General features: G+C 33.9%; 2 protein-coding genes across 2 annotated transcripts in view; both read left to right on the top strand.

Annotated features, from left to right (window-relative positions):
* LOC129444021 (uncharacterized) overlaps window positions 1–7,614 on the top strand; it is a 61,951-nt gene extending 54,337 nt beyond the window's left edge. Inside the window, exon 2 of the mRNA XM_073860421.1 lies at window positions 6,648–7,614. Within this exon, the coding sequence (XP_073716522.1) occupies window positions 6,648–7,519 (872 nt within the window). The 3' untranslated portion in view covers window positions 7,520–7,614. The remainder of the gene's footprint in view (window positions 1–6,647) is intronic.
* The window catches only part of LOC129444016 (uncharacterized), a 163,192-nt gene continuing 153,052 nt past the window's right edge, over window positions 4,771–14,910 (top strand). The window contains exon 1 of the mRNA XM_073860368.1: window positions 4,771–5,243. Coding sequence (XP_073716469.1) covers window positions 4,970–5,243 — 274 coding nt within the window. The 5' untranslated portion in view covers window positions 4,771–4,969. The remainder of the gene's footprint in view (window positions 5,244–14,910) is intronic.

Genomic DNA, 14,910 nt, shown 5'->3' with positions numbered 1-14,910 from the left:
TATATATATTCATATATATATATATATATATATATATATATATATATATATATATATATATATTCATATATATATATATATATATATATATATATATATATATATATATGTATATGTATATATATATATATATATACGCACATCATCACCACAAAAGAAAGTAAACTTTAAGTATGAAATTATAACAGGAGCAGACTCTGTGTGTCCAAAGAGTATAAGCACAAGAGGGGAAACTCTCATTCGTTTTTGGCAACAGTCACTATAGCGCTTCAGCAGCGCGGCTGCCATTTTGGAATGAAAATTCTCACAGCCAATTCATTTTCAATTAATTCTCAGCAAATCTAACAGCCAATTCAGAAGCGCAATAGTAAGTTTCTTAAATTTACATTTTGTTCACTTGCTACACCTACACGAAATGCTGTATTGTTTTGTATGTGTTGTGTTGTTGTTGTTGTTATCAGTTGTGGAATCCAATCATTAAATAGATACACATTTGAGGTAGTTTTTTCGTGCTTTATTATGTTATTTTATTTTATGCTACTTTACACATTTACTATTATTATTAGTTACCAACTCCACTAGGTATGAAATATATTTTGTACATATTAATCCCCAGCTAGAAATAAAAAGTTCTAAGAACGTTCCCTGAAAGTTCCCAAATGTTCCCCAAAACATTCTGCCAACGTTAAAAGTGTCCAGTTTTTTTAAGTTCTAGGAACGTTTCGGTTGTCTGAACGCTAGAGTAATGTTACATTTGACCATTTTTAAACGTTATGACAATGTCATGTTTTAATGTTCACACAATGTTTAAAACAACAACTGTTTATTATATTGACTTGTTTAATTGTTATGTAAATGATAGAGAAACATTGCATTTTATTATTTTATAAAACATTATTTCTGAATGTTCAGCAAACACATTGCTGTAGAAAACACAATTCACTTATTAGGTTTAGATGTTGATGTTTTGTTTCATTTTAAGTCACCCTTATTGTGATTAGTGTTTGTTTTAGTTTGACTCTTGACACTTGACTTTTTGTTTGCTAATTTTTTCCCTGGTTGTGTTAACTTTGTGTTAATGCACTACATATGTTATGAACATGTAATGTTAATAGTGTAATTCTGTGGTAGTTGGTATAATTGTAAAGATCATCATCCAATATATTTACTAATCAAAAGTTTATTTTGTGTCAATAATGTAAATGAGATCCAGCTGTTTCACAGCAGTTTGTCATTAAGGAGTTTTAGAAACTTTGGACAAAAATATCCACTGTGTAGTTGGGATGCGCAGACATCAAGAGTCGGGGTGTGAATCGCAATCATGGTGACAATTAAATGAAAAACTTCATGCTGCAATGCATGCTGGGTATTAACAAATTACAAATCTCATTTAGGACTCCCAGCATGCACTGCAGCATGGATAAATAAAGATTTTTTTAACAATTTTGTTTGTCGCCATGGTTGGGATTCGTGCTCTGATTCTTGGTGTTTGTGCATCCCAATTATACAGCGGAAATTTTTGTCCAAAGTTTCTAAAACTCCTTAATGACACACTGCTGTGAAAGAGCTGGATCTAATATACATTGTTGCCAGAAAATGGACTTTTGGTTGGTAAACGAATTGGGTGATGATCTTTACAATTATACCAACTACTACCACAGAAATACACTATTAACGTTACATGTTCATAACATGTGGTGCATTAACACAAAGTTAACACAACCAGGGAAAAAATTAGCAAGCAAAAAATCAAGTGTCAATAGTCCAAGTAAAACAAACACTAATCACAATAAGGGTGACTTAAAATGAAACAAAACGTCAACATCTAAACCTAATAAGTGAATTGTGTTTTCTACAGCAATGTGTTTGCTGAACATTCAGAAATGATGTTTTGTTGGATAGTATAGTGCAATGTTTCTGTATAATTTGCATAGCAATTGAACAAGTCAATATAATGAGCGGTTGTTCTTTTGAACTTTGTGTGAACATTAAAACATGACATTGTCATAACGTTTAAAAATGGTAAAATGTAACATTACTCTAACGTTCAGACAACAGAAACGTTCCTAGAACTTAAAAAAACTGGACACTTTTAACGTTGGCAGAATGTTTTTGGGAACATTCGTGAACTTTCAGGGAACGTTCTTAGAACTTTTTATTTCTAGCTGGGTCCCCTATATCCCGCTACAAACATGATAATCTTATGCATGATGCATTGCTCTGTCTGTTATCCTAAAACTGTGGGTTTTTTTTTTTACTAAACCCATTTCGAGCAATTCAGATGTATATGTGTATGTATATGGAGCCAAAATATTATGTGTTGATGAGTCGGTATGTTTGTATGTAAAATTAGCCTATATAAAAATGGAAGACTTGCCTAAATATCAGAAAATAAGCTGTAAAAAGGGATTATTGATCACTGGTCTGATTGTATGTTGTTCTGTGTAATCATCATTCAGTTTGAATTTGATCTTTTAATGTACAAAGTAGCTGATATTGCCATTACTTCTAGTTGACTCCCGAGTCGCTTTCATTCCAAAATGGCGGATTTGTAGGGCTGCTGCTGGGCGCTGGTGTTGCAATGGAACGTTCTATTGAGTTTCCTCTCTTGTGCTTTTATACTCTTTGGTGTATCTCCGTTGCTGAAGCTGCTGAACTGAATCCTTGTGCATGCGCCAGACAAGGTCAACAGGTTTAACTCGCACATGCATTTTGTACAATGTGCTTTAAATTTGTGATTTTTTAATGCATCTTTGTGTAGTCCTATATCATATAAAATACTATCATCATGAATGACTGATTTTATTAATTTATTCCTAAATTTATTTCCACTTTCTCTCACGTACCCCCTGCAGTACCCCTAGGGGTACGCGTACCCCCATTTGAGAACCACTGTACTAGAACAAAAACAATTTATTTCTATGAATAACTTTACTTTGACCTCGGTTATTTGTGGTGCCAAAAAAGCAAATATTTAGTTCTTTGAATTTGAATTATTTGGTATTGTTGACATTTCTTATGATTGATTAATGTGTTATATTAGTTGAAATGATTTTTGAATTATCATGTTGCTTACCTGGCTAAAATATTGTTACGTTTGGATTTATTCTGCATTACTCTGAATTATTCACTACAAGTACATTTGAGCTGTGGACAGGTATACCCACTAACATATACCCAAAAGCGTGAGGGGGCGACACAGTGGCTCAGTACTGTTGCCTCACAGCAAGAAGGTCTCTGTTTCAAGCCCCGGCTAGGGCAGGTGGCCTTTCTGTGTGGAGTTTGCATGTTCTCGCTGTGTCAGTGTGGGTTTACTCCAGGTGCCAAATTGTCACTCCCCCAACCAGTGTATGGATCAACTTGTCTAAATAAAACTTATGGATTAACTGGTTCTCCCCATGAATATAGCTGTACATGCTGGAATGGCGTAAAGAAATAAAGGAAGACGAAGAAAAAGCGTGAGGATGCGTAACAGTATCGTTTCGTGACACACGTTTCACACTTTCATTAATAAATGTACATGTGAAGCACATACCATTAGCATGTAAACTTCATTAGTCATGAAAACTTCATGAAAAAAGACTTCATCAGTGAAGAGAACAATGTGTAAAAAGTAAAACTGAGTAAAACCATCAAACACTGAGACTGTTCCTGCCACACCTCAGAGAGATATTATGGATTATAATTGCAACAATATTACATTTTTAACACAAATGAAGTGGTTATATTGTGAATATAGATTTTATTTCTACAATTTTATTAAAATAACGTTATATATTTAAGAAAAAAAGTAGTTCAAATTCATGTCTGTGGTGTTATGACAATGGATGTTGCCCTTTTAAGTAAAGGAGGAAATATATTTGTACTACTTCATTGGTCAGTGCAGGTGCTGGTTAATCTGAGGGGTGCATGGTAAGTGCATTCTTTTTTAATAATTTTCTTAAAGTTATCTAAATTTCTGACAATTTCATCCGTCACACTTTATAAGTGTTTGTGTGTCTGTGATGTTATGTTTATAACTTACAGATTATATATATATATATATATATATATATATATATATATATATATATATATATATATATATATATATATATATATATATATATATATATATATATATATATATATATATATATATGATAAATACATACATTCATATTGCAGCGTTATTTTCTAAACCGGGATGATAAGTTTAACTTCTAAACAGTTATCAGAACAAAATACAAGTGCTCAACTATTCCAGCATCCACACACGTGATTTAGTAGACAAATCTTCTTTCTGACGTAATGTAATCACAAAATGTATCAAATTAAATCTTAAGTTTGTGTTTGTTATGGGTTCATTTGAAGTCACCATTATTGTGATTAATGTTTCCTTAAGTTAGACATTCGTCCTCTGACCTTTACTGAACTAATTTTCCTCTTTTAGCAATTGTAACATTGTTTTATTAAGACTGCTTGTTCATTGCTTGATGTGGAGGGAAAACTTTTCATAGCATTTTAAATCACACTGATGTTCCCATTCTTTAAAAATTATTTTCTTTACAATGTCCTATCATTATACCTTTAAAAGTTTGATGTTTTGTCTTTATTTTGTTTCTTCAGCACTTGTTGAGTTTATCAACTACTTCTTCTCTCCTCCTTATGCATATATGTGTAAATCTCCAATCGCTATTGCAGGTGGAGACTGTATTCCTTGACACTGGTAAAAATCAGCATTGTGACAGTCATTACCACAACATGAAGAAACATCAACTTTGTTGTTTAATGAATGAGAGATGAATGAAGTGTTGAGCGTCTTCTCTCTCCAGTACAGTAGGGGGCGCTCTGCAGATAAACCCAAGAAAGAAACAAAGAAAGAGCTCGCGTGTGATGTGTTTGTGTATGCTCAGTGTTTTTCTCTCTTGAGTGTTTTATTGAATGTAAACAGAGTCTTGTCTCTGTGTATTTTAGTGTTGATGATGAGATGGATGTGATGTGCTGTAAATCAGGAACTGATCAGGGCTTACAGGATGAGGAATCTACTGATCAAACCTCCACAGAGTCTCTGGATTCTGTCTGTAACGCTGGAGAACAGCAGCAGATCCTGCAGACCAAACTCAACATGTGTTCAGTCAAACTCATCGACTTCAGGAACCTCATGATGAAGATCAAAACTGAACCTACAGAAATAAAAACTGAACCAACAGAAGATGAATATGAAGACAATCATAATGATGATCATAATTTTTTTCTGTCAGGTAAATTTATATCTCTCCAATTGTTGCATTTTTACTATTTTTTAACCCCAAATGTTGCAGGCCCACATAAACTGGTTATGTAGCTCTAAGTGTGTAGTTTATATTCATCTTTTTGAGAAAGAAAATGACAGAGTGAGAATTTTGTCAAATGTAAGGGGCCCACAGATGAGATCAAGTTGTTAATACACATTTATAATAGCATACTGTACACCTAAACTAATCATAACAAGGGAAGCTCCAAGAATGTATTTTTCAAATTTCTAAAACTTTGTGTTAATAGTTATGCAATAATATATTCTTTTCACAAGAGTATGCAGCAAACAATGACACCAAGTGGCATTTGTTTCGTAAAAAACATTATCTATTTTTTAAAACTAGTTGAGATTTGTGGCTTTTTTATTAGGGATTTGGGGGTGAAACAATTTGTTTTATTTATTTTTTTAATATACAGGGCTCAACGCAAGTATTTTTTTATACTGGCCCGGTCGGGCCAGTGGTTCAGGTTTTCTCTTGCCCTGCCAAAATTTTCACTGGCCCCAATAAAAAAATATCAGTGTCACATATTTAAAAATAATAATTTAAAAGTCAAATATAATTGTATGCATATACATAAACAGACATGTTCCAACAAAAAAAGGCTCCCAACTTTTCTGTTTTACCTGTAAACTGACAGCAAATTGTGCAAAATATTGCATTGTTTCTTTCGCCATGTTTTACCAAAGTAAACGTCTGCTTCCAACATTTTAAATGATATACATTGATGAAAATATATTTTAGTGACTGAGGGTGAAGCACTGGCCCGATCGGGCAAGTGACAATACTTTTTACTGGCCCAAACATCTCTCACGCTTGCCCCGGGCCACCGGGCAGTCCTTTAGGTTGAGCCCTGATATAAAATAAAACTTTATTGTAGGGGTGTGCACAATAGTTGACAGGAGGTTTGTAATATCGCAAAACTAATTTCCCCAAATTGCCAGAACTATACACCGTAAAATCCCTGATATTAAATTAACACCAGCTCTGTGTTCATATGGGTATCACCAGCAGGGTGTCAAAACCAACACTGAATTACAAGGGATGCTCATATTGACCAGTTAACCACTAACCAAAGTAAAGCACACTCATCAAGTCATCTTATGAGCCCTGAATAGAAACACAACAAGCTAAATTTTGTGTGAACCCTTTTCCATTGTAAACTACTATAAAGAAAATGTGGTTTTAAGTATAAATTCAGTAAAAGACAAAACAATTTGATTTAATCAATATGTAATTACCCAAGCAGCTATAATAGCAACACTGACAGCTGTCTTCTCTCTCTGTGTAAATATAGAAAAGATACAGAATCTCAATTCATCCTACTTTATATAAATAAAAGTCAATTTATTTGTTTCATGTTTCTGTCAGATGTGAAGAGTGAATTATGTTTGGATGGAGAAATAACGTCCTCGACTCTTTCCTGCATCAGCGGTGGAGAGACATTGAGATATTTAGAGAGCCATGAGAGAAAACACACAGAACATGAACATCATCTGAAGAAACACACTAATGAGAGACCGTATCAGTGCAAGTCACACAAAACACAACACACTGAACAAAAACCCTATCAATGTTCACACTGTGATAAACGTCTCGGTTATAAATCTAAGCTGATAATCCACGAGAGACTTCACACTGGAGAGAAACCTTATCACTGTTATGTTTGTGGGAAGAGTTTTAATCGACATGAGAGTTTAGTGAGACACCAGAGAACTCATACAGGTGAAAGACCTTACAAATGCTCTCAGTGTGAGAAGACGTTTGCTCATGCAAGTCACTTAAAAGCCCACAAGAGAATTCACACTGGAGAGAAACCTTATCACTGTAATGTTTGTGGGAAGAGTTTTAGTCATAGTGACAGTTTGGTGAGACACCAGAGAACTCATACAGGTGAAAAACCTTACAAATGCTCTCAGTGTGAGAAGACATATGCTCATTCAGCTTCCTTAAAAGCCCATGAAAGAATTCACACTGGAGAGAAACCATACAAATGTAATGTCTGTGGGAGGAGTTTTAACCAACGTGTCGGTTTAGTGTCACACCAGAGAACTCATACAGGTGAAAAACCTTACAAATGTTCTCATTGTGAGAAGACTTTTACTCAGGCAGTTCACTTAAAAGTCCATGAGAGAGTTCACACAGGAGAGAAACCGTACGTCTGCCCAATCTGTGGAGAGAGATTTGCTCATTCTGGAAGTTTTCAGAATCATCAGAAGAAACATACTGAAACTGTTTTGTAAGATGCAAATTATTCAAGCTTTAATAGCCAGATAATACACCTAATTTTATATGTAATTCTTAGGAGCAATAAAAACCTATGGTTTGTTATTTTATACTCCTTTTGTTATGTTAAACTATTTTTATTATTTTATACGCCAAGTGTTGCTTTAATGCAAAGTATTATAATCACTAAGTTGGGAATATATGCATGACAACTCTTAAATTGCATGTTTAACAAAATGACATGGTTTTGTATTTACTAGTTTCCCAGCTAACAGAAAAAAGTTCTAAGAACGTTACCTGAAAGTTCCCAACGTTCCCAAAAACGTTCTGCCAACGTAAAAAGTGTCCAGTTTTCTTGACGTTCTGGGAGCGTTTTTTGTGTTGTCTCAACATTAGAGGAATGTTACATTTTACCATTTTTAAACGTTATGACAATGTCATGTTTTAATGTTCACACAATGTTTAAAACAACAACTGTTTATTATATTGACTTATATGATTGTTATGTAAATGATAGAGAAACATTGCATTTAATTATATATATATATTTATATAATTTTATTATATTTATTATATATTTTTTTAAACATTATTTCTGAATGTTCAGTAAATATATTGCTGTAGAAAGCACAATTCACTTATTAGGTTTAGATGTTGACGTTTTGTTTCATTTTAAGTCACCATTATTGTGATTAGTGTTTGTTTTAGTTGGGCTCTTGACCCTTGACTTTTGCTTGCTAATTTTTTCCCTGGTTGTGTTAACTTTGTGATGATACACCACATTTGTTATGAACACGTAAAGTTAATAGTATAATTCTGTGGTAGTTGGTATAATTGTAAAGATAATCACTTAATTAAATTACTAATCAAAAGTTTATTTTCTGTCAATAATGTAAATGAGATCCAGCACTTTCACAGCAGTTTGTCATTAAGGAGTTTTAGAAACTTTGGACAAAAAATATCCACTATTTAATTGGGACGTACAAAAATCAAGAATCAGACTATGCATCTCAAACATGGTGACAATTACATAAAAAACTTCATGCTGCAATGCATGCTGGGTATCAACAAATTACAAATCTCATTCAGGACTCCCAGCATGCACTGCAGCATGGATAAATAATGATTTTTTTACAATTTTCTTTGTCACCATGGTTGAGATTCATAGTCTGATTCTTGATGTTTGTGCATTTTTTATGCAGCAGATATTTTTGTCCAAAGATTCTAAAACACCTTAATGACAAACTGCTGTGAAAGTGCTGTATCTCATTTACATTGTTGACAGAAAGTAAACTGATTTGTTTAGTAAATTAATTAGGGATGATTTTTTCCATTATGTACCAACCACCACACCACAGAGTTACACTACTAACTTAACATGTTCATAACTGTGGTGTATTAACAAAAAGTTAACACAACCAGGGAAAAAACTAGCAAGCAAAAGACAAGGGTCAAGAGCCCAACTAAAACGAACACTAATCACAATAATGGTGACTTAAAATGAATTAAAACATCAGCATCTAAACGTATATATAATAAATATATAATATATAATAAATATAATAAAATAATATAAATATAATAAATGCAATGTTTCTCTGTCATTTACATAACAATTAAAGAAGTCAATATAATAAACAGTTGTTGTTTTAAAAATTTTATGAACATTAAAACATGACAATGTCATAACGTTTAAAAATGGTAAAATGTAACATTCCTCTAACGTTGAGACAACACAAAAACGTTCTGGGCCCAGCTAACAGAAAAAAGTTCTATGAACGTTCCCTGAAAGTTCCCAACGTTCCCAAAAACGTTCTGCCAACGTAAAAAGTGTCCAGTTTTCTTGACGTTCTAAGAACGTTTTTGTGTTGTCTCAACGTTAGAGGAATGTTACATTTTACCATTTTTAAACGTTATGACACTGTCATGTTTTAATGTCCACACAATGTTTAAAACAACAACTGCTTATTATATTGACTGGTTTGATTTTTATGTAAATGATAGAGAAACATTGCATTTTATTATATTTATTTTTTATATTTATATTATTTTATTATATGTATTATATATTATATATTTATTATATATTATATATCTATTATATATAAGTTTAGATGTTGAGGTTTTGTTTCATTTTAAGTCACCATTATTGTGATTAGTGTTTGTTTTAGTTGGGCTCTTGACCCTTGTCTTTTGCTTGCTAGTTTTTTCCCTGGTTGTGTTAACTTTTTGTTGATGCACCACATTTGTTGTGAACGTGTTGAGTTAGTAGTGTAGTTCTGTGGTGTGGTGGATGGTACATAATGGTAAAGGTCATCACCTAATTAATTTACTAATCAAAAGTTTATTTTCTGTCAATTATGTAAATGAGATACAGCACTTTCAGAGCAGTTTGTCATTAAGGAGTTTTAGAAACTTTGGACAAAAAATATCTGCTGTATAATTGGGACGCACAAACATCAAGAATCAGAGTATGAATCTCAACCATGGTGACAAAGAAAAGTGTAAAATAAAATCATTATTTATCCATGCTGCAGTGCATGCTGGGAGTCCTGAATGAGATTTGTAATTTGTTGATACCCAGCATGCATTGCAGGATGAAGTTTTTCATTTAATTGTCACCATGGTTGAGATTCATGGTCTGATTCTTGGTGTTTGTGCGTCCCAGTTGAATAGCGGATGTTTTTTGTCCAAAGTTTCTAAAACTCCTTAATGACAAACTGCTCTGAAAGTGCTGTATCTCATTTACATTATTGACAGAAAATGGACTTTTGATTGGTAAACTAGTTGGGTGATTATCTTTACAATTATACCAAACACCACAGAGTTATACTATTGTCTTTGCATGTTCATAACAAATGTTGTGTATCAACATTTGTAACGATTCAACTGTGTGTCCCATTAAAAATGCCTGTCTGACATCGATTCTGAATCACAAAGGGTTGCGATTCTTTGTTTAATGCACAGCTTGTGCGTGTACTACGGCATTTGGTCAGTAGGAAGTCCTTATCAATCTAAAATCATAACGAGTCGGAGTCGTTTATAACGTGCATTTAAAAAAGCAACACTTGTTAAACAAAATCATTTCAAATATTCAATATTATCATGAAAATACCTGAAACAATTTGAAGAACAGTGATATAAACATTCCTGTAGACATTTCCTGGAATAGCATTCGTAATGCTTCTTCTTCTGTGGCACAAAGGGAGTTTCTACACGGGAGCACCCCCTGGCGTTCGGATGTGCCTGGATTTCACCGTAATTCATTCAAATTCATTCATTGAGGAAACGCGCATTTGCACGGTTAATCGTTACACCTCTAGTATCAACACAAAGTTAACACAACCAGGAAAAAACTAGCAAGCAAAAGTCAAGGGTCAAGAGCCCAACTAAAACAAACACTAATCACAATAATGGTGACTTAAAATGAAACAAACCATCAACATCTAAACCTAATAAGTGAATTGTGTTTTCTACAGCAATTTATTTACTGAACATTCAGAAATAATATTTTATAAAATATATAATAAATATAATAAAATGCAATAATTTAACACAACTAAACACCAGTAGCTTCCTGAGCATCACCAGTTACTCAGGACCCAGGAGCGAAAAAATCAACACTGCTTTTTTGAAAATCAACTTAAACAGTCGGGCAGGCCGTCGATCGAGTACCGATACCAGTAGCGAATTAACTTTAGTGTTACTGGTGTACAGTTTTTTGTTTAGGAGGCTTTTCCTTACCTCACCACTCCATGTGTCTTTACCGAGGTGCAACCTTCTCTTATGAAAAACCATGGTTTTATTGTGGTAAAAGTGTAATAACCACTTTTTTTGGTATTGATTATCAGCATGGTTTTACGCCAATCATAACAACACACCCCATTTCTATAGCATCAAATTACTAGCAAAAATGAAATTGATCACAAAATTAAAAATTGAACATGTATCCGCATGATATTAACTACCTCAAAGGACCAAAACTTGCACTGCAGCCAGCCAACAACCAAATAGCAGGTGGCTTCAATTTTCAAGATGTATGAGACAAACCCAGCGGTAACACTAGCGGTTTATCTAACTGTACATTCACACCACCGTTGGCAAGAGAGTCAAAAAAAGCACCATAGCTCATCACCATAAAGTTAAATTGATTTCAACTCTCCTCGACGCTCTCCATTGCTTGCCGCTGGCTCTCATTGAAAATGAAAGACTTCCGACCACTTTGATGCTCTCGGTGTGAATGCATTGTTAACCCTATTACTGTGCGTTCACACCGACACCGGCAAGAGTGTAAAAGTGGCTGGAAGTCATTCATTTTTAATGCAGATTTTTATTTTTTACTCAAAAAAAAAGTAATATTGAGAAACGGCTATTCCGTCTATTCAGTTATTAGGACTTTTCTTAAAACTAAAGCACAAATTGAGTAAACTTACCAGATTGTCCGACCTCTTTCCCAAATATTTTTGCCTTGTATTTCTGCCTCTGCTCGCTTCCTGTAATCACGTCACTACTAGAACATGGTCCTAATTGGTTAGTGATGCGAAAATACCTCAAAGTTTCGATTTTTAAACTTCCGTGATTCCCGCAAATCAAGCGCAAACGTTCAAAACAGTCTATGTAACTATGCTACATAAGAACCTTCATTAAATCTGTTTTCTTGTTTTACGTATGAGATGCATTCTAATCCTTTGGCCAGCTGCAAAAGACTGAGCTGCCAAATTAAGGAAAATCTAACATAAGCAATCAGTTATATTATGGTGCCTTGTAATTATTTTGATCAGTTAAAGTAATTTTAATCTTTAAAACTGATATATTATTTACCCACTTAAATTCATATCCCCCGGTTTATTGCTTTACTAAGGCCATAGGGTGGCGGCACCCATGTGTGCGAGGGCTTTCCATCACAATGTCTAAAATATAACATTTCAAATATACATTTTAAGAATACCATTAATAATAAAATAACATCAAGCCTTTTATTTGTTTCATTCATACAAGTCAATCTGGAATGTTACAGTTTGATCCATAGACTGTAAAAAAAGAAACAAAAGAAACTTTACAGTTGAGAAGTGAGAGTGGCTTTGTGTTGTTCTAAGTTTTAAAAACACTTGTTTCTCAGTACTGGTTTATCATTGTCATTAAAAAAGTTAGGATACAATGGTTATTGTTCAGCACAGCACTTAATTTCTTCTGTATGTCAGTATGTACATGTTTCAAACCCTTTATTTTCAATAGAAGAAGCCTGAAGTTAATTCATATTTCTTCAGAGTGGATGTTGATGCAAGTTTTAAAGAGGCTTTATATTGACAGACAAAATGGGTCTTTGTGGTTGTGTACATAACAGCATTTCTTTCTTCCTATCTTTATGTATTATGGCTTTAATAATCATGTTTGAGGTAATGTCCATGAGTACATAATTAAAGCTAACAACCACCGTTGTAATGCACCACCAAGGTACCATGTTGTAATGGAAACCAATAATTGACCATATCTTTTTGTGAAGCTCTTTTCCTACTTATTATGTGTTTTATATTGTAGGCAGATCACAGTGCAATTTGAAGAAGTGTGATAAAATACACAGAGGTGAAGTCATGTGTCTTTCCAGATGCGCATATCTGTACCCCTTAAATAGTAATAAAGTAAAAGTGTCCCATGACAAAAAAATGAAAACATTCTTAATTTCTTTAAAAGTTGTACTTGCGCCACAGTTTTTTGTATTTCTAACCAAAACATTAGATTTACGTTTCTATACTAATGAAATATGTTTTTCTTTTTAAGAACTTCGTCAAATGCCATGATAGCTAACATGAGCCTGAAGAGGAGATTTGGGAAGATGCTGTTTTATAAGTCTTTGCCAGATCATCTGTGGTAAGTTTGTAAAATGTACCGTATATATTTTTATCAGGTTGGGATATCTGCCGACGAGATGCCTTGTCAATCTGGGCAAGTTTGAAGTCTGTCACAGACAGTCCAGAAGGTCAGGAGTCTATCTTAGCTTTCATTGGTTTGACTGCACAAGAGGCTGTTTGTCCCACACGTAAAGCAACCAGTCAATGGGTCTAATTCACTTAGCAGGCCTATGCACAAATTTGTGTGTGAGATGTGCGTACGGATTTTTTCACGAACAAATTGTGATTCAACAAAAACTTTCGTATCAAAATTTCTCCTAAATAATTTCTTCATGAGCCCCATTCATTATGGAAAAAAGGAAAGTATGGTTTGGTTTCAAACATTCCTGAAAATATCTTCATTTGCGTTCATCAGAACAAGGAAATGCATACAGCTTTGTAACAAGATAAAAGTGAGAAAATGATGACAGAATTGTAATTTTGGGTTGAACAATCCCTTTAATGAGTTTTTAATTTTCAACAACTTAACATTGTTGAATGAAGTCTAGCTTTTTCTGGTATGGTTATGTGGCAAACTTAGAAAAACTAACCTGTTAGCAACATAGTTGGTCGGCAATGGGGTTAGCAACTATGGTTTTGGGAAACAAAACCCCAGATTAGGAGAAAAATATGGAGAATTTTTTCCCCCATAGTTTAGACATAGTTTCCATGTCATGTCAGGAAATCACTAAATCTGTGCTCAAATATCAGCTCTGTTGTGAGAGTTAATACTTCAAACCAACCATGAGGTAGACACATAGATGAAGAGAAAAACAGCAGGCAGGAGATGAAGTGATGTTGAATAAAATAAAGATGCTTCATTGAATAATCTTAGTTGCATTGTCAATGCTCTGACTAATTTTGTCTGACTAGAAGCAGATTTAGGAGGTGTTATTATATCAAAATCAGAGAGTGGACACTTATTGTTTTACAACAACATCATGATTTTAATAAAAACTTTGCAATCTAGTCCATTGAAGGCTCAAATAAGCATTTAAAGACAATACAGCAGCAACATAAGATTTCAATAATATTAAGAAAAATAATGTCAAATAGAATAACTAGATAGAATAAAATAATATATAAAACCCTTATTTAGCAATAACAACCTGCTGCCTGTGCGTTATACTGCTTATTACACGGCTATTTACCTCACAAGTCTGGAAAGGAACATTTTATATTGATTTGGTAAATGTGCGTGGTGCCAAAGATAATCCGAAGGGGAGAACTTTGTATTGGTATGCTGTCCCATCGAAAGCGAATCTCAGGAGCGGTCTGTGGCGAGGGGCTATTGGGATATGAAAATAAGCGTCTTTTAGATCCACTGATATAAACCAGTCGCCTGGCTGAATTAATGCCATAATTCGTTTGGTTGTTAACATTTTCAAAAGGCCGTCTGACGAGAGCGCGGTTCAAAATGCGTAGGTCTAATATTGGTCTGAGGTTGCCGTCTTTCTTTGGAACGAGAAAATAACGCCTGACTCGCTTTGCGCTGCCGGGACCGTCTCTATAGCGTCCTT

This window comes from Misgurnus anguillicaudatus, chromosome 3 (genome assembly GCF_027580225.2).
Source record: "Misgurnus anguillicaudatus chromosome 3, ASM2758022v2, whole genome shotgun sequence".
Classification (NCBI taxonomy): Eukaryota; Metazoa; Chordata; class Actinopteri; order Cypriniformes; family Cobitidae; genus Misgurnus; species Misgurnus anguillicaudatus.
This window is presented reverse-complemented; position numbering and strand designations above follow the sequence as displayed.